At 45.3% G+C, this 19,291-nt stretch overlaps 2 protein-coding genes across 3 annotated transcripts; both read right to left on the minus strand.

Moving 5' to 3' along the window:
• Positions 1-399: 399 nt before the first annotated feature.
• Positions 400-9,178, minus strand: LOC134860943 (indian hedgehog B protein-like). Its single transcript, XM_063877830.1, has 3 exons — positions 8,535-9,178; positions 4,003-4,264; positions 400-2,111 (listed from the first exon to the last, which is right to left on the minus strand). Exons 1-3 carry the CDS (start codon positions 8,832-8,834, stop codon positions 1,444-1,446), a joined length of 1,230 nt encoding a protein of 409 aa, XP_063733900.1. The 5' UTR covers positions 8,835-9,178; the 3' UTR covers positions 400-1,443.
• Positions 9,179-10,046: 868 nt separating this feature from the next.
• Positions 10,047-18,905, minus strand: nhej1 (nonhomologous end-joining factor 1). 2 transcript variants are annotated; one of them, XM_063877831.1, is made up of 10 exons: positions 18,819-18,905; positions 18,072-18,207; positions 17,423-17,624; positions 17,113-17,334; positions 16,692-16,830; positions 16,522-16,580; positions 16,192-16,266; positions 10,891-11,062; positions 10,565-10,653; positions 10,047-10,343 (listed from the first exon to the last, which is right to left on the minus strand). In XM_063877831.1, the coding sequence occupies exons 3-10, from the start codon at positions 17,603-17,605 to the stop codon at positions 10,272-10,274; spliced, it is 1,011 nt and encodes a 336-aa protein (XP_063733901.1). In that variant the 5' UTR covers positions 17,606-17,624; positions 18,072-18,207; positions 18,819-18,905; the 3' UTR covers positions 10,047-10,271. The 2 variants fall into 2 exon arrangements, with proteins under 2 accessions (XP_063733901.1, XP_063733902.1); XM_063877832.1 differs by lacking the exon at positions 16,192-16,266.
• Positions 18,906-19,291: the final 386 nt, after the last annotated feature.

The raw sequence follows: 19,291 nt of genomic DNA on the forward strand, positions 1-19,291 counted from the left end.
GTCTCCTAGGTTACGACGCCGAAAACGTGCCTCTTAAAGGGACAGTACTGTGTTTTGATGCCGAATACAAGTAGTGTAGAAACACTCACAAACAGGGGTGGAAGAAGTACTCAGATCTTGTACTTGAGTAAAATACGTTTTAAAGCCTTTGTATACTGCAGGGTAGCTTGTGAATTTACTCCAGGTGGAACTAAAGTCTGATTTAAGGGTTGATTATATTTCACATCATTAATCCAGATCTGCCCGGCAACTAAACGTATTAAATTAATGTGGTGGAATAAAAGTGAAAATAACAGATAAAATGGAAATAGCTACAAATACCTCGAAATTGTACTTAAGTATTCCCAGTACAACCATGTCTTTATCAGATATTGAGGTATAAATGAAACAACACACAGCTCATTTCCGTATAATTTAATTTAAAAAATAAATCTTCTTTTAATATCTCTTCAACCAAAATAACTTCTTAAACATTATTGGATTTTTGTAAACAAATAACACTTAAATACACTATAACTTTTTCTAAAATCTCTGTATTAAAGCAGTAATGTTACATACAACACAGACTCTGACTATGAAACTAATTCCCTTTATCTTCAACCTTAATATTCCACGTTTTCACCTTTATTTTCAACACCGTTAAATTGACACACACAAATTTTACATATTTGATAAATCAAATAATAAACAGATTTAAGGTGTTGTTATTATTAGGCAGTGATTCTATTATATGAAGGGTTTTGTGAAAGGTTATCTGCACAGATTAAGAGTTTTAAGACGTACCAAAACAATGTAAAAACATCCCTTAATATACATTGTACCATAAAAGTGCCTTTATTCTTTATTTAGGTTGCAGGGAGGGCTTTCATGCCATGTGTTGAGGTCCTTTTGCCTCTTGAGCCAAAGCAGAAAACCTATTAAGAAACCCTTAAAATGTTACCTTGTGTTAATGAATAGGATATATCCCATTACATACCAGAATACTCTCTGTTCTCAATACCAACGTTAATAACACGATGATAGCTAAAGTGTTCGGTGTGTTTCAGGGTTAATTCATGGAGCAGTTTGTGTATTTTGAAGTGTGGATGAATGAGTAATAGCCCCCTGTTAAGACTCTTGTCTGTTTCTATGCATGACTATAAGGAAATGCAGTGACTGTGGAAAAGTACTTCCTTTAACCACACCTTAAAACCTGTCCTGTATTAAGGAATTGTTGTTTCATAGTTTTAAAGGACGGAATAAGTCTTCTTTTGCGCTCCTTGTGAGTGCTCTTATAGTAATGATCTGAGTTCATGTGTGTCAGGTCACCGCTTCCTCGTCCCGCCGCCTCCCAGCATGCCTCAGGAGGAACCCAAACGTCCGGCATGGTCCTATAGGCCTGGTTCTGGGCTCATCCCAGTAAGAAAAGGTTCAGTAATCCTCCATGTGACCTTCCTTGGCCGTTCATCTGTCGCCCTGAGCCAGGCCCAGCGGGTGGAGGCGCGACGGGTCCAGCAGCATCCTACCCAGCCAGTCTAAGAGCAGTGAGTACCAGTGGACCCCGTCCTGTTGGGGCCCCGTGGCTCCCGTCCAGCTGTGGAGGAGCCTCAGCGGGGAGAAGGCCCAGTGAGCCAGGGCGTGCTGCTCAACCACCGCGTAGCAGGACGCCACCACGCCATCCACCACCAGCGTCCCCTGCTGGGTGAGCGGGGCAAACACACCCCGGCTCGCCCTCATGCTGACCCGGCTGACCCGAGACAGACGGCCCTCTCCACCCGCCTGCACCACCACACACTGTCCTGGGCGGGCATCACTGGCGTACACCGTCCTGAGGCCGCGGGCCGGCAGCGCCCCCTCAGTGCAGTTCCCCTCCGACACAAATATGAGGTGGGCGGCGGTGAGCGAGAGGCGGGCTCCGGACTCTGTGTGCAGCGTGTGGAAGAGTGTCCGGGTCAAGGGGTTACGGTCCAGGAAGAGCAGGACTTCGCTGTAGATCAACTCCCCGCCACCCGCTGCCGCCAGGACGCGCTCCCCGGGTCGCAGGTCGCTGATGGACTTCTGCTCGCCGCTCGCCAATGTCACCGAGGCCCTGCCGGGGAAACAGCCGCCAGATTTAGCTGCCACGGAGTGATCTGAAAGAGAGGCCGGGAGGTCAGACAGGAAGTCCAAAAGGTCCGGAGGTACAAAGGGACTGGAGGACACAACACATCTCTATCAACTCCCTTTAACCAAACATTGACTTTACTTTCTGTCCTGGACACAAAAGAACAATAATCAGATAAAAGCTGTGTGTGTGTGTGTGTGTGTGTGTGTGTGTGTGTGTGTGTGTGTGTGTGTGTGTGTGTGTGTGTGTGTGTGTGTGTGTGTGTGTGTGTGTGTGTGTGTGACACTCAAAAGTGACACTTTGGAGATAAATATTTGGGGAAGGTATGAAAAGTTAAGGCCAGGTGATAAGATAAGTCAGGAGGAAGCAGCAGAGCAGGAACCAGGCGGCAGGTTAATCATCCAAAGAACACGGTTTAAAAATATACATCTGAAACAACAAATACAGTCACTACTTAAAGAGACTATATAGAGGACGCAGTAACAGAAATATGTCTCATGTTGTTGTAAAGCTGCAAAGGTCAGAGGTTAAATGTGCTTATACCTTGCTGCCCTCTTGTGGTTGTTTCCCCTCACTAAAGTCTCCACTTTAAGGGAATTTTGAGAAGCATTTAAAAGGAAACTTTGAGGAGAATCAGGAGGAATCAAAAACATGAAAGAATACCAACTTGATTGGTTGCCCTTCTGATCAAGTCAAGGACTGGGCCCTCGCTACCCGATCTGGGAGGGGGGAGAGAAGAAGCAGGAAAAGGAGAGAGACAGAAGAGGGAGATCTCAGTTACCACTCAGTGTAAAATGTGTGAGGCGGGTGTTTAAACTCTGAAGACTGTGCGACTTTCAGCACTCCTGCATGGCACACGTGTGTTACTTCTCATTCTGCACAAGAAGAAGGAAAGGAGACACTTTCAGAATCATGCAATCTTATCTTTCAAACTGAATATCAAATCAAATATTTAATTTCAATGCAACTAGAGCTTTACATCCTACTTCGTTTGTTTTCGAGATTCTGCAGATGGCTTCAAAACACTACACTACACATGAGCCTCAGCTGTATGCACATGAGAAGAAGTTAAATAAAAAGATGTAGGTCTGGGATCTTAAGAGGCACATTTACAAAAGTTTAAAACTGTGATTGCACTGAAATGCATCCTGGATATCTTTATTTTGCAAAACTGGCTGCCGCAATGATGCCCTGGGTAAATAAAATCTTGTACTTCCAAAGCCACACTCACTATAGCTGCTCTGCAGGCTGTCCTATGTATGCTCATAAACCGTTTTGCAAAGTAGTTTAGCTCCATGAGGCACTTCCAAGCTTCATGGTCCTCTGAAATGTGTTTATAAAGTGCAAATAAAGTCCTGCAAAAAGCCATAAAATGCTCTCAGAAGCAAACACTTGGATGTGATGTAGAACGTGGGTGAGTGGCAGGTGAGACAAATGGAGGGAAATGAAATATAAGAGCTGGATATAATTATGATGCGAGCAAGAGGAAATGTAGGGATGGAGGAAATGTTAGGAAGAAGGGGAAACGCAGCAATGGCAGTTTCTAAATAGGTTTGAGATTCCAAGTGCAACACAAGTCATCTGATGACATGTTGCTGTAGGGCTGCAGGAAAGCTGCTCCAAAGCATTTAAATTGTTGGATTAGTAATGCAGAGTCCTGGGTGCTATATGCACCGGCAGAAATGATGTGCCTGCATGTGATTAGCTTTACAAAACACAACACTTAATGTGCTTTAGCTGGATTTCAGGGGGAAAGTCACAAAGAAGTTTGCATGTTCAGTGAGCAAGGCCCAGTCAACCTGTCAGTGATCTTTAAAAGAACTTCAGCCTGCAGGTCTGAGTGGGTGCAGCTTCTCTGGATCCCCTCTGTATGATAGATAAAACCTCCCCCAGTGATAGGATGCATTTGCCTCCCTCACCTGACTTGACGCTGCAGTGGATGTGGGCTTTAGACTCGTAGTAGACCCAGTCGAAGCCCGCCTCCACGGCCAGGCGGGCCAGCATGGCGTACTTGTTGCGGTCCCGGTCGGAGGTGGTGATGTCCACGGCTCGGCCCTCATAGTGCAGAGATTCCTCCGAGTGATGGCCGTCCTCGTCCCAGCCCTCCGTGACCCGCAGCCGGACCCCGGGCCACAGGTTCATCACTGAGATGGCCAGGGAGTTCAGTTTGTCTTTGCAGCGCTGCGGAGAAACACACAGTGTATTATTATCCAGAGTCCTGGAGCCTCTGTATGGACTCCTTGTTGCTGTCCATGAGAGACGTTTTCCTAAATACAGATAAAACACGTCACCCCTCTCCCCCCTTGTCTGTGGCTGCAGCCGTCCCACAATGCACCCCTGCTGTCCCTGCTGATGTTTGCTCTCTGTGGTGAGGGGGTGAGGTTATAGATGGGGAGGGAGGGGGTCCTCAGCTTCCCTCTAAACCTGGAGTCTGGTCAGGGTGAGCAAACAGGAGGTGAGAGGGCCGATTGAGGGACTCATTTAACTCCCACCGGCTCCCCCAATAAATCCTGCAGGCAGTTAATGTGAACCCCACCCGGCTGCATTGTCAGGAGGGATTTATCCACCGTCTCAGGAGACACCAGTGAAAATTTAAAGGGGACATTCGGTCAGATTGGCCCAAAGAGGCTGCCGTTTTCCTTAAAACTATAACAATTTTAAGAGAAGGTTTATTGTGTTTTTTGCTTGAAATAAGGTTAAAACAAGATGAAGCGATTTTCACATTATTTAATCTATAACATAAAACACGTCAGTAAATACCCCACTGGTGGATTTAAAAACAGAGGTCTAAATAAGACGACTAGACGCCAACATTAGACTTTAAGTCATGTGACCGTGCTGTAGCTCCTTTATAGCCCAACATTAGCCTCCTTTAGCTTAACGGAGGTGACCTGAAGTCATGTGACCGTGCTGTAGTTCCTTTATAGCCCAACATTAGCCTCCTTTAGCTTAACGGTGGAGACGTGAAGTCATGTGACCGTGCTGTAGTTCCTTTATAGCCCAACATTAGCCTCCTTTAGCTTAACGGTGGAGACGTGAAGTCATGTGACCGTGCTGTAGTTCCTTTATAGCCCAACATTAGCCTCCTTTAGCTTAACGGTGGAGACGTGAAGTCATGTGACCGTGCTGTAGTTCCTTTATAGCCCAACATTAGCCTCCTTTAGCTTAACGGTGGAGACGTGAAGTCATGTGACCGTGCTGTAGTTCCTTTATAGCCCAACATTAGCCTCCTTTAGCTTAACGGTGGAGACGTGAAGTCATGTGACCGTGCTGTAGTTCCTTTATAGCCCAACATTAGCCGCCTTTAGCTTAACGGTGGAGACGTGAAGTCATGTGACCATGCTGTAGTTCCTTTATAGCCCAACATTAGCCTCCTTTAGCTTAGCGGTGGTGACCTGAAGTCATGTGACCGTGCTGTAGCTCCTTTATAGCCCAACATTAGCCTCCTTTAGCTTAACGGTGGAGACGTGAAGTCATGTGACCGTGCTGTAGTTCCTTTATAGCCCAACATTAGCCGCCTTTAGCTTAGCGGTGGAGACGTGAAGTCATGTGACTGTGCTGTAGTTCCTTTATAGCCCAACATTAGCCGCCTTTAGCTTAACGGTGGAGACGTGAAGTCATGTGACCGTGCTGTAGTTCCTTTATAGCCCAACATTAGCCGCCTTTAGCTTAACGGTGGAGACGTGAAGTCATGTGACCGTGCTGTAGTTCCTTTATAGCCCAACATTTGCCACCTTTAGCTTAGCGGTGGTGACATAAAGTCATGTGACCGTGCTGTAGTTCCTTTATAGCCCAACATTAGCCACCTTTAGCTTAGCGGTGGGGACGTTTTTAAATGATTGAAATGTAACTTTAAGGATCAGCTGACCTCAGTTCAGAATGGCCTTTATTATCCCTTAGAGAGCACTTTTTAAAGTCCATAAATGCCTCAATTAGGATGAAATCCTGAGGGAAGTTTTATCAATAGAGGTGTTTTTCCCTTGACTAACAGCTCAAATGAAATACATCAACATTAAAGTGGTATTAAATCAAGTGTGCATGACTATAGGACGTCTTGTGTTTCCCTGCGGTCCCTGAAGGCGTCTGGTTTTATGAATCTGAGCCTATTTCGGAGTGGGATTAAACCCCATAAACGTCCTTTTCCACGGCGGCTGTGATAAGAATAGCCACAGATGCCTTTTCACGGTGTCTACTGTGGATTTTAACGTCCTATGTTTTCTCTGCGGTCACAGCAACGAGCTCGACTTCATAAATCAGACGATACATTTTGTTGGTTTTCCTTTCATGGTATCCAGATGGACGGGGGGTGCAGCGGCACTAAACCGCTGGCTGCACAAACATATGCACACCTTCACGCTGCAAGAAATGTCATTTAGTCTCATGTGGCGCCTCCAAGTCGTGTTTGCATGATGGAGGGGACACAATCTGCAAAAAGAAAGACCCTTCTTTATAGTCCGGTGCATTAAGGTGGTTGCATTGGACGGTTTTAAATCCAACACCACGGTTTGCTTAAAGGCTACATTCTTTGGAGCAAGAAATATAAAAAATGGAGCGAATTATTGGATATATAGGTGGAAGAACTACTCAGTGCTTCAGTAAAAGTAATACCTATACTAGGATCAAAATGTACATATACCAAAAGCACTAACTGATGCCTGTTCATCTCTTTAATGCACTCTTTAACATATCTTTCTGTAGGCTATCAGTTGAATACAGTATTTTGTACAAATAAGCAAAACGTGCAAAGTAACTCAGTTATGATTTAAAACCTTCTAAATAATAAATAAGTTGAATATAAAGAATCCTCACATTTTGCATGACAATTAACTAGAACAAATAAAAAGTTAAGTACCTCAAAGGTGTACTTCAGTGCAGCACATGAGTAGATGTACTTCTAAACACTGTAAATAAGTTAACTAAAGGTCCACCTTTGGCATTTCGCAATGACACGACCATGAACTTAATAAAAAAGTAGATTTAAATGCTGACACTTGTTGCAGCGTGCCGTCGCCCCTGAACAGTCGCGTCTGTATGCAGCGCCCAGGAAAAAGCGCATAAAAAATAAAGAGGCAAAACACCGTATAATTAAGGCTTCAACACAAGTGAAGTGGGCTATTTCTGCACATGTGCGCTGCGAAAACAAACAAAAAAGTAACACGGAATAGTAAAAGACAAACAGGAAGCTGTCTCTGCGGCTTGGAGCCATAAATTGTGTGCAGTTCTGCAGCGCTGCAAGAAGTGGAGACGCTTTTTGATGCGTAAATGTTTCGGGCACTTCTATGGTATTTTAAATCCCTGTTTAAGAGTAAGAACAGCAAGCGACAGCTATGCCTCAACAGAGTTCAGGTGGGCTGATAAGACGTTGTCTCTGTTGTGGTTGAACTTTTAGGAGATATATTGGAAAAGCATCTTTAATTTGAAACAAATCCATTTGGGTCAGTTTCTAGGGGAGTATTAACACTTTTAAATCGGGCGTTTTTGCACTAAAGACAAATGAAGCAAACTCAGCCTTATGTACTGATTCCCCCCCCGGATTTTAAGACAATATTTTGGACATTTCCTCACTTTAAACTCACCTGAAGTGACCTTTTTAGGCTGAGATTTCTTACAGTGCACGCACTGAGGTGACAGCTCCGGGCAGGAGTGCGCACTCTCCCTCCCCACGTGGGTCTGTGGACATAAGGCTACCGTGCGGAAAGGAAGCCCGCGGTCACCAGTGCCAGATATAAATACTTTATTCCCGGGGAAATTGGGAGTCAAATAAATTCCACCCGGGGCCACATCAAGGACGGAGTCGTAAAAAATTCCGACAGTCCAAACTCGGGCTAAAAACGGTAAACATCAGTGTAGCTTGACCAAACCAAATACGACTTTTGCTGTTTTTCCACCAAAAAACATGATGTAAAACAGAGGGCATAGTGTTTTAATTAAGAGAGACCGCTTTTCCATACATTTTTAGACGGGGTTGCCCTCTTTTACGCACGACCTGCCACAGTGGAGCTCTGAAAGTCCCTCAGATCCAAAGTGGTCACCTTCACAGCCCAACACACAGCAGCTGGGTTTCAGGCTTTGACCCAAGAGAGAGTTTAGCAAATCAGCTTCCCCACCAGGAGCACTCCAAGAAACATCCACCATTTTCAAATAATATATACTGTAGTTAGGACAGTCTTCCACTGAAGCTGCTGTGATTTAAATCGTGTGGCAACATGGATGTGTTGGCTTTAAAAGCACTAAAACAAGAACTAAAATATATATTAAAAAGTTAAACCCCCTTTAGTTTGTTAAGACGGATTCTTCTGACATTCTTGGCGAGCCTTGAGTCAACATGAAACGCGGAAAAGATAACAGTGTCCACGCGTTTACAGACTGGCCAAAGTGCAGAGCGCAGAAACACCTCCTGAAAGAGCAGATTTCATGGAGAAAATGGGACTACGGTGTCCGGGAGGGTTACCTGTGTCATCATGCGGTCTGCACCTGTGTTCTCCTCATCCTTGAAGATGATGTCCGGGTTGTAGTTGGGGGTGAGCTCCTTGAAGCGCTCGGAGTTCCGGGTGATTTTCCCCTCGTACCTCCCGCTGGCTCCTAGCGTCTTCTCCGCCACGTTGGGGCTGAACTGCTTGTAGGAAAGAGGGGCGAGTTTCCTGGGTGAGCGTCTCTTACCGTGCCCTCTGCCCGGTCCGCAGCCCTCGCTCCCCGGCAAGAGAAGGAAGGCGCACCCGGCGAGGCACGTAACCAGCGTAGGGAGCAGCATCCCCCTCCCCCGCTGTGTCTCTTTAAATCCCCTTTATAATATAAGTGGAGGGACCAGAGCAGGACTCACTCCCGCGCCCCACAAAGTGTCCATTCCCGGCGCGTAAAAGTGCCCCGTGCGCCGCTGGAGACCCGGACCGGTCCTGTCCCAAGTGCACGCGGAGGCAGGGGCATATATAGGGCGAGGTGAGTTTATCTTGGCACGCGGCTTCAAAGCTCTCGAGGCTGTGAGAAGAAGCTGCAGACAGACACGGAGGCGCGCGGTGCGTAATGGGCACGGCGGTCAGAGGGTGTCCCGCAGCGCGCGCTGAGACCGACTACAGGACAGATGAGGTGCAGCGAGAGAAGAAGGAGACCGCGCCCTGCAGGACCTGCCCCCCCCCCCCCCCAGGTTGTTTACTGTCACCGAGACACGAGACTTTGGACCCTCGTCTTCTCGTTAAAACTTTCTCACCCCCCCTCTGCGAAAGTTCCTCAAATGACATCAGTCAGAGCTGAGGAAAAGATGAAAAGTTCCCTCACTTTGTTTCATTCACCTTCCACTTATAGCAAAACCAGTGCATCAACAACGAGGCTCAGCTAACATTACCTTTCAATCTGAACGGGTTTTCACATGGACTACATTTCCCACAATCCCCAGAGACACGATAGCTCATTTTTAATTGAAAAACAGCAGAAGTTGCATTAACTGATTAATTTCAGCTGTACTCATTTCATATCTTAGGAGCAGAAATTATCAACCTTTCCTTTCTCAATAATGCATCTCTCGGAGCCAAGAATCAGCAGTTTTATCGCAGCATCTTTCCAGGAAGCGATAAAGAAAGTGAGGGACATAAGTAATAAAAGAATATATTCTTATCTTCTGAGTTTTCCAGCTGACATGACGGTGTGTTTCGGTAGCGTTTGTCCCACAGAAACTCCTGAAGCCCAGCGGGCAAACAGAGCCTTTCCATCTGAAACTTCAATAGCATTCCCGAGATGCTGCAGCGCCTTGAGTCAACATCTCACCGGCTCACAGAAAGCTGCATCGACCTGCTCATTATTCTCCATCTGAATCACCTCAGAGTCAATCTTTAGACACAAACACAGAGGGCTTCATAGTTTGAACACTAAAGGAAAGTACGCTTAAAGACCTGGATGCTTGGAGGAGACAGACTCTAACCTTTCTTCTGATGCTTCAACCATTCTTCTGTATTTAGATTTAATAACAAAGTGCAATCAAATTCATATTTATTTAACAGGTTGACAACTTTAAAACCCAAAATCCAGATTTAAAACATCATTTATTACAAAAAAACAATTAAAACCAGCAAATACTGAAATATTCCTTCAAAATAAAAGCTCAAAAAATTCAGATTAAAAAAAAAACGTTCCTACTTTTCATGAAATGGATAAAAACACCTTTTCCTTAAAAATGTTCTCGATGTGTCCCTATGGCTCATCTGAACAGTCCCACTTTCTTCTTCTTTGGTTTCAAAGATGGTCGCTCTGCAGGGGCGGATGGAAGAGACTGTGGAGGACAAGAAAATGTGGACAGATTTGAGATTTTTTAGGCTCTTATCAAACATACCACAGCACACCCCTCGGTTAATAAAACCACTTCTGATTCTTATCTGGACAATTGCTATTTAAAAACCTCTCCTGTTGAAGGTAGACGAGTGTAATTAAGGAGTTAATTGATGAAAAGAGGTACATGTGATAGTTTGTTCTCAATCTATATTCTAACCGTACCTGTTTCTCTGTGGGTCTGTTGGGCCGTCTGGCTCCAGCTGCTTCCAGTTGCACGTCCTGGGCTGCTCCACTGTCCACCACAGATCCTCCTGCAGGACCACAGAGACACTTGGCTTTGTCTGCTTGTGTGCCGTTTCTTTCTGACATTTTAAATGCTTAATAATGTGGAAATCGTCTCTTAAGTGTGTACAAAAAAACACCACAAAAAACGTCTTTGAATCATATTTTATGTGGATATTGAATGCAAAATATGCCCTGATAATATGATAAAGACAGAGACAAAGAAGTGGATGTTTTTGAAACTTGTTAGCAGCTTTTTTCCAAACCTAAAGAGGATATGTTGTTTGGCTTGTCGACCAGTGTCTCCTCCACAGATGGCTCCTCAGACAGCTTGCGTTTCCGGGAGTTTGTACAGCTCACGACGGCACCGTACAGCTGCTGGAGGTCGCCGTCAAAGCGCAGGGCATCAGACTGATCAGAGCATAGCAGAGGAACAGCCTGAAGGAGGGGAGATAGGAAGCTGAGCGACGGTTTCCTTCAAAATAAAAGATTTCTTTGTGGTGAAAGTGGCTTTAGATTAATTATATTAGTGTTTTTTCTGCACGAACATTGCCTGTTCCTACTTCCATTCTGCACAACATTTTCAGATGTCAGTCTGTGTCCGTGTGCAGCTTTGAAGCCAATTAATCCATAAAGATGAAATAATCAGATGCATGAAAGTGTCCTTTTGACAGGCTCGGGGCTTTGGGTGTGTTTGCTTTACGGCCTGCAGTGGGAGTCACATGCTCGAGGTGTGACGGGCAGCGATAAGCCTCTAATCAAAGCTGCATTATTGGCACAGCTGATCACAGGTGGAGCAGGAACAACTGACACACACACACACACACACACACACACACACACACACACACACACACACACACACACACACACACACACACACACACACACACACACACACACACACACACACACACACACACACACACACACACACACACACACACACACACACACACACACACACAGCCTGACAGATAAGGGTGCGTGTAGACTCCGGTGACATTATGCAAAGGCACGTAGAAAAACACCTTCACTGAACCCTGCTTTCTCCCCAGACGCAGAGAGGACAAACTCTCCAAATTAGCTCCTCAAATATTGACCGGCAGAAATTGGTGGTCTCGCGCTCGCTGTCAGGAGAGAGGGGCTCCTAAACACACTTTGGTCAGGTTTGGAGGTTTTGCATTGATTTATTTTTGTTATTTGTTTGTTTAAATATCGTAAAAATAAATGTAAATGCTATGGTGAGGCTTAGTTCTGCTTTGGGCACAGAGAAAGCAATGTGCTGCAGAAAGCCCACCTTATTCTCTCCCTGTATTGACGCCCCCTCCTCGCCCCCGCTGCCAGCTCACTTTGCATTATTTGATCTGAAATGTGGACTTTAATTGGTTGGATCCGGCTCTTATTTCACCGGTTAAAGACCCTTTCTTTCTATGAATGCTCATTTCTGCCAGGGGACGAAACACATGCAGGATCAAAAACCTAAATGATGGGATAGTGACCACTTTCTCTAAATTCACATCTACAGACCCTTTTCCCACCAAAACAACAACATTTTGCATCATTTGATTGCACTGACACAGACGGCCGGAAACTAGAATTCAAATGTAGGAGATACTAAAGGAAGAGCCTGAAGGGAAGAGAGACAGGAAGCTGAGCGCGGGGTTTCCTTCAAAATAAGAGAGTTGTGTTTGTGAAGCTTGGCTGTACATTCATTTAGATCGCTCATCTCTGTGCCATCACAGCCTTAACTGTTGTGCAGTCTAGCCTCCCGTTTCAACTCTGACCTACTTTAACTACACATGATATTTTAATACATTAATCAACTAAAAAAATCCTAAAAAATAAAATAAAAATCCAGAAAAAATAGAAAAATCTTGCAAGTAAAAAATAAATAAATAGTAAACTTGACTTTTTATCAAATAATCCGTCAAATAAATCAGAAATGTAATTTAGGGAATTAAAATATTGTCTTCAGGAATAAAAAAGGTGATTACAGCAGGTCAATAACCTCCAATGTGTTGTGGGGCTGAGAAATTCTCTGGAAAGTTCCTCCCTGCTGAAACGGGACAAAGTCTAACCAGGAGGAGCAGAAGGAGGACTCACCTGGGGGCCACGCCTCCCCTCTCCTCCCCTCAGCAGAGCATCATGTGTGGGGAAGGTGATGAGAGGAAGTCGGTGTTCCTCTATTCTTAGCAGGTAAACACCCTCTGTTTTTCAGACGGGGGTCTTGGTGCCGAGGAGTCTCACACTCTCCTTCCCCTCTTCGCCCCTCACCCGTCTCTCCTCCTGACCTCGTGTTTACTCTTCACCTTGCTTTCTCCTTGCCGTGACCTCAGCTTCCCGCCCTCGAGCCTTAGAGGTCAGGATTATTGTTACTGGGTTATAGATGCATTATTTCCCTTAAAGAGGCCCTGCTATGCTCTCTGGGGTCTTCCCCTTCCTGTCATGTGATCTATAGGTTCTCTGCATGGAAATTATTCAACAGCCGGAACATGGTGACATCACTTTGGAACACTCCCACTCCGATTGGCCAGCACTCCAAGGGGCGGGACATCAGTAAGCAGTTATTAATTTTACATTTTACTGTATTTTTTTACTGAAAAATGTGACTTAATTCTGTTTACTTTGATTGTATACTAAGCTGGAGCACGTATTTAAAAACCTAATTCCCCCGGGGATAAATAAAGTGTCTCTGGTTCTGAGCTGTGGCCCGGCGTATCCCCGTGCTGTCGTCCTGAGTTCCTGCTCTCATGTTGCTCACCGTCTCGTGATGTTCCCGCGGGATGCCGCACGCCGCTGCTCCTGGCCCGGGACTCGAACCTGCGGCCAGCAGCTGCAGCGGCCACAGAGGGATAATTACAGACGAGGCCAGGACAGGCCGGTGGAAACTGTGTGCCACTGACAGAGGAGGAGGAGGAGGAGGATATGCTGAGTGTGTTTGGATACTCTTTAGAAACACTGCCTGCAGCTGAGGATTATTGCCGGTATTTGTTCAGCCGGTAAAATGTCAGAAAACAGTAAAAATATCCAGAGTGACGTCTCTGAGATAATCCCTCTGACAGAGAAACACCACGAGAAACCACTGCTGACCTTCTGTTCAGTAAATGACTTTTAGGATGTTAAAGATATATATTCTGGAGATCAAAGGAAAGGTGTTGTCTCTATTGACTGTAAACCAAACATAGGGATGGTTTCCACCAACCTGCACTGACTTTTCCTATCTTTGAAAGTCAGGGAGCAACTATTTCTCACTGTTTACATGCAACAATATGTGCTTATAAAAAGGACATCACTGTGGAAGACTGCGCTCCTATTGGCTAGTGCTCCACATTGCACGTGATAGGCTAAGGGGCGGGACTTCCTAAGCTGCTGCCAAATACATCTTTGTTTCCTGGCATAGCGTTATTTTATACATTTCTAGCCAGGGATCTAAATATTTCCAGGATTACTTTCATGCCACCGTCTGCACCGCTGCCCCCGCCTCGAGCCTCTCCTTCTTACCACCCGGGCCCTGAATTCCTCAGGTCTGTGAGATAAAAGCTGCAGCAGTCAATTATTGACTGAGACGACAAACCCGCCTCCAGTTTCCTCCTAATTCTCCTGTTGACGGTCCCTTCACACGACCCGGAGAGGAGACTCATAACTCTAATCAACAAACGGATTCTGTGATGAGGTTTTAAATGAAGCCTCAAAGTACGAGAGCAAACGTTTTTTCAGGAGCAGAGAAAGGTGTCTTTGACGGGCTGAAGGCTGAAAAGCAGGTATTAAAGCAGAATATTTGGTCAGATAAAATGATGCATGTTTGAGAATGATTACATCCACATTTGCTCCGGTAAAGCTGGTAAAGTTGGTAAAGCAGGTAAAGCAGGTAAGCTGGTAAAGCAGGTAAAGCTGCTTTCAATGTGTTTCTGCATCAAAAACGTCAGGGTTAGATGCCATAAAGGAGCTTCTCTGTTTTTGCAAAGTGTTCTGCAGTCTTGTTTGGCTGCTCAAGGCCTTAAAAGCTTTTGTGCCTTTCGGTTAACTTGATGCGATATTAGGTTTGCCTCAGAGTCAGAGCCGCAGCATGAAAGGAAAACTCCATCAACCTTTGGAGCGAATGATCACACAGCTGCAGATCTCCGTAGAGAAAGAAACGGTTCCTGATTGATTCTCATTTTGTCTCTGAGCCCTCAAATAGAAAAAACAACCATTTAAACAAGGAAAGCAGGAAATTTGAAGTGAGCAACGCCAACTCTGGAGGCCGACGACGCAGGAAGGCGACATTTTGCCTCAATTATGGGATGGTGTGCAGCGCAGGCGAGGTGTTCTGGTCAGAGGCGGCCACTAATTGTCAGATGTCGTTGAAACTGCGGCTCCGTTTGCAAGAGGAGCTGTGAAGCCGCCGCCTCATGAAACAGGAAGCAGGCCACGTTCCCAAGCAGTGACAATTCAATTCAGAGCTGACAACTGTGTGACACACACACACACACACACACACACACACACACACACACACACACACACACACACACACACACACACACACACACACACACACACACACACACACACACACACCAGATTTAGGTCGTAAGGAAAGCTGATGTGATCCTTAACTTGTTTTTGTCCTGTGCCCGGGTTAAATCCAAGTGTGTGTGTGTCAGTGGGAAGCGTATGTAAATGTTGACCTGCGCTGGGTGGGGTGTTTGTGTGGTGACAGGCTGGGGAGGGGCTTTCAGTGAAAGCTGCAGCAGAAAATAAAAGCTGCTGCTCCTGTCATCATCGGCTCTCCTTCACTGTCCTGTACTGCCCTTGGTGTGGGAATCAGAGGCCACAAATTACACACACACACACACAGACTTGTGGTGATGGGGAAAGAGGGGGTGATGAGACCGAAGATTTTAAATAACTGAGTAAATGTCAAAAAAGTTCAAGAGGAAGAAAAAGGGAAGCTGTGAAAACGGGCAACACACACACACACACACACACACACACACACACACACACACACACACACACACACACACACACACACACACACACACACACACACACACACAATGAATAAATACTGCAAACATACGCTAAACGCCTTCCCCTGATTTCCCCTGATTCACACACACTCTGTGTCTCTCCCTTTGAGGCATCCCGACGACATTTTTCCCAGACGAATTTATACCAGGTGGGACTTTGGTCAGCAGGCGCAGCCTGGAGGAATTTGCCACGAGGAAGAAGACTTTGATCTACTGCGGCATTTCTTCTTCTGTGGTGTCTTCCCGGCCCGCCGATATTATGAACCCAGAAAACAAACAGAGACAGAGCTGCCACTGACGCTGACTCTCCTACCTGAGCTGGCCCGCTGCCACCTCCTACAATCTGATTATTTCCCTTCATTCACACACACACACACACACACACACACACACACACACACACACACACACACACACACACACACACACACACACACACACACACACACACACACACACACACACACACACACACACACACACACACACACACACACACAGGTTTCCTCCATGAAAAAACACACAATGTTTAAAGACTAAGCGAGTTACTTTGAGGTGTTTTCCTGAGGAAATTTCCACTGAGGAGTCAGGGGTCAACGGAGTCAGAGATGAGAAATTCCACACCTGAATACAGTAAACACTTTTAATTTGAAAGGAGGAGCCCCTCGTCTCGCTCTGATTGGCCAACACTCGGCGTGTCACGGTGGGTCGAGTTTCAGGCGGACAGAGCGAGAGAGAGAAAGAGGCCTCCTGCTGAGCTCGTCACCTCCGTTAACAATCGGTAAAACAACTCTTAGTACAGACTAGTGTGTGTGTGTGTGTGTGTGTGTGTGTGTGTGTGTGTGTGTGTGTGTGTGTGTGTGTGTGTGTGTCGTTGACCTTTGACATGTAGTCCTCTCTGTAGGTTCGCTCTTCAAAGACTTCCGTATGCAGCCGCTCTGGATTTAAGAACATACGTTTTAAGTTAAATAAATGTCTTAAAAGTGTGTGTGTGTGTGTGTGTGTGTGTGTGTGTGTGTGTGTGTGTGTGTGTGTGTGTGTGTGTGTACCTCTGCTCAGTGTGGCTCCGTTCTCTCTGTAGTCGTGGATCTCAGCGTCTTTCCTCCCCAGAAGACCTCCAAGCTGCTCCACCTGCCGCTGCAGCAGGAAGCTCATCGCCAGCAGGGGGCGCACCAGCTGAGAGCACACCTGACACACACACACACACACACACACACACACACACACACACACACACAAAGTTACTTTTATGTCTTTGATTTACCTTTCATTAAGCATTTGGAATTGCCCAAACTTTATTTTCTCACATTTCCTCTGATTTTAGAAAGTATACAGTCCTCTAAAACTGAAAGAAAAGTGCATTTCTGAAATGAAATACATATTAATCCCCTATAACTGGGTGACAAATAACACCCATAATATTCCCAGCAGTTAGTCTACTGAAGAGGAACATCTGGATGTGGACCGTACCACAGTGACGGGGGCGGGGGTGCAGTGAAACTCCCAGTAGAAGGGCAGCCCTGCGAGTTCACTCTTCAGCTTCATGCCGATGTTTCCGTCATCCTGATGCGTCACAGAGATGGTAGCCTCGCCGTCCTCCCCCCCGCCACTTCCTGTCAGGGCGGGCCGAACCACTTCAGATAGGTGGGAGAAGAAAGCTTTGACCGGGGCACGCAGACGTCTGTTCAGCTCCTGCAGCGAAGAACAGCGGATCATTCCATTCAAAGAAAAATCATCTTAAAGCTCTGCACACCGGAACAGTAATTTAGTCTTTGTGTACCTGAGCTCGTTTCTCAATGTCTGCAGAGTCCATCCTCTCCCCCCACACACACTGCATGTCCGTCAGCAGGACGTGGTACTCCGTTTCCCCAAACCAGCTCTTGGCGAGGAGCTGGACGCCGCTGATGCTCACAGGAAGCCAGGGGCGCTGCAGGAGGACGTCGGGGGGGGCTCCTCTCTCCATCGCGGCTCAGAAAACAGGGCTGAACAGGAAAAGAATTGTATATAAATATTTAAAAATCTAAAACGTACAAGTGTCAACATACGACTATTCTGTTTTGATTTTAGCTTCTTATTCCACATTGTTAAAGCCCAGCAGGATCGTGGGTAATGTAGTTTTTCAAGTCATACAGAAGTGACAGAAATGACACAACTGGGCCTCATGCAGAAATAATATAACATTTTCTCTCTGTTTTATATTTATTAAACCACATTGATTTCCCATTACTAGATTTTTTATAAATAGTTTGTGCTAATCTCTTCAATGGTAGCATGCAGGTATTATGTGTAATCATATTTTCAACCATAGAAGTAGAAGCTCCTAAATGTTTCTGAGACTGTTCCTGGAAGTGGATGCCAATAAACAACCACAACCCCAAAAAAACCCGTGGTAATTTAGTTTTTTATCAACAGTTTTCTTAATCACTCACCTCCAAGGAATGCGACCCCAAAGCCTGGCCTGAGATGTGTTAAAGCCGGGCTACAGACGCCGTCCCGGCCGCATAATCACCACCTTCAGCAGGCAGGGACACCGCAGAGGCTCCTCTCTTCGGGCTTGTAATGGGACTGTTTTCGGGGAACAAACCAAGTAGTTCTCGTCAGTGGTCATTTGACTCACAGTGCACAGAGTTTCAGAGGTTGACTCATGCCACTTTGGAAATCGCACAAATACCAAATCAGTAACTTTATGAGAGAAATGTGCAGCCAGACGAAGCTGAACACGGAATCAGCGGCTTTAAGCACACCTTTTATATATATTATATGTAATCTTAACATTAGCTATCTCATTGGAAGCTACTCTTTGATTCGGTGAGCATATAATAGTTATTATAGAGCTGCCACAATTACAAGCTAATTAGCGACAGAAGTAGCTAAACAAATCTGTGTATTTTAAGGTTTCTGAACTCAGAAGCAAACTTAAACAATTCAGCGACCATTCCGCTAACATAATAAGCACAGTTTATCTCAAAAACAGCCAATTTATTTCTTAAATACAGCAAGTTTGCGAGCTATGTTAGCAAAGTGAAGCTAACTAACGCTGTTATTCTGCTTTATATTTATTTCTGTCAAACGTAATTACATGTAACTCATTTTTAGTTAAACCCCAGCAGATCATACAACGTTTGAGACATGTTAAACAACGATAAAAAGAGGTTTAGAACTTTAAAAATACCAACATGTTCAGAAAGGATGCAGCTCCTCCGCCGCTTCCTGTTGACAGTGAGGGATTCCAAGTCCGACGTCAAACAGCGTGATTCAAAGGTTCCGCCTATATTAATAATACTGAATTCATTAAAAGATCAATTAATAAATAATGGAAAAGGCTAAATATGTTGATAAATAAAAGCTGGAATATATATTGATAGGAAACAATTAAATATGTAAAAAATATGTTCACATCTGAGTACCTTCGTCATGTATCTACAACAACAGTTGTATGCTAAATTGTGTATCAGAACTTAATTAAGTTCTTAATTATTAATTACAGGCTGCCTGATGACACTTGAACGCACCGTGACTGTCATCTACCGGTTCTCTAATTGCAAAGCAGGTGAAGCCTTCTGTCTGTCACAGAATGAATGTGTGCAGCTGATGAATGCGTCTCTATTGGGGGTGGGGGGGATTGGGACTGATTTAGCCCTCACATCTG

This window comes from Eleginops maclovinus, chromosome 24, assembly GCF_036324505.1.
Source record: "Eleginops maclovinus isolate JMC-PN-2008 ecotype Puerto Natales chromosome 24, JC_Emac_rtc_rv5, whole genome shotgun sequence".
In the NCBI taxonomy this organism is placed as follows: Eukaryota; Metazoa; Chordata; class Actinopteri; order Perciformes; family Eleginopidae; genus Eleginops; species Eleginops maclovinus.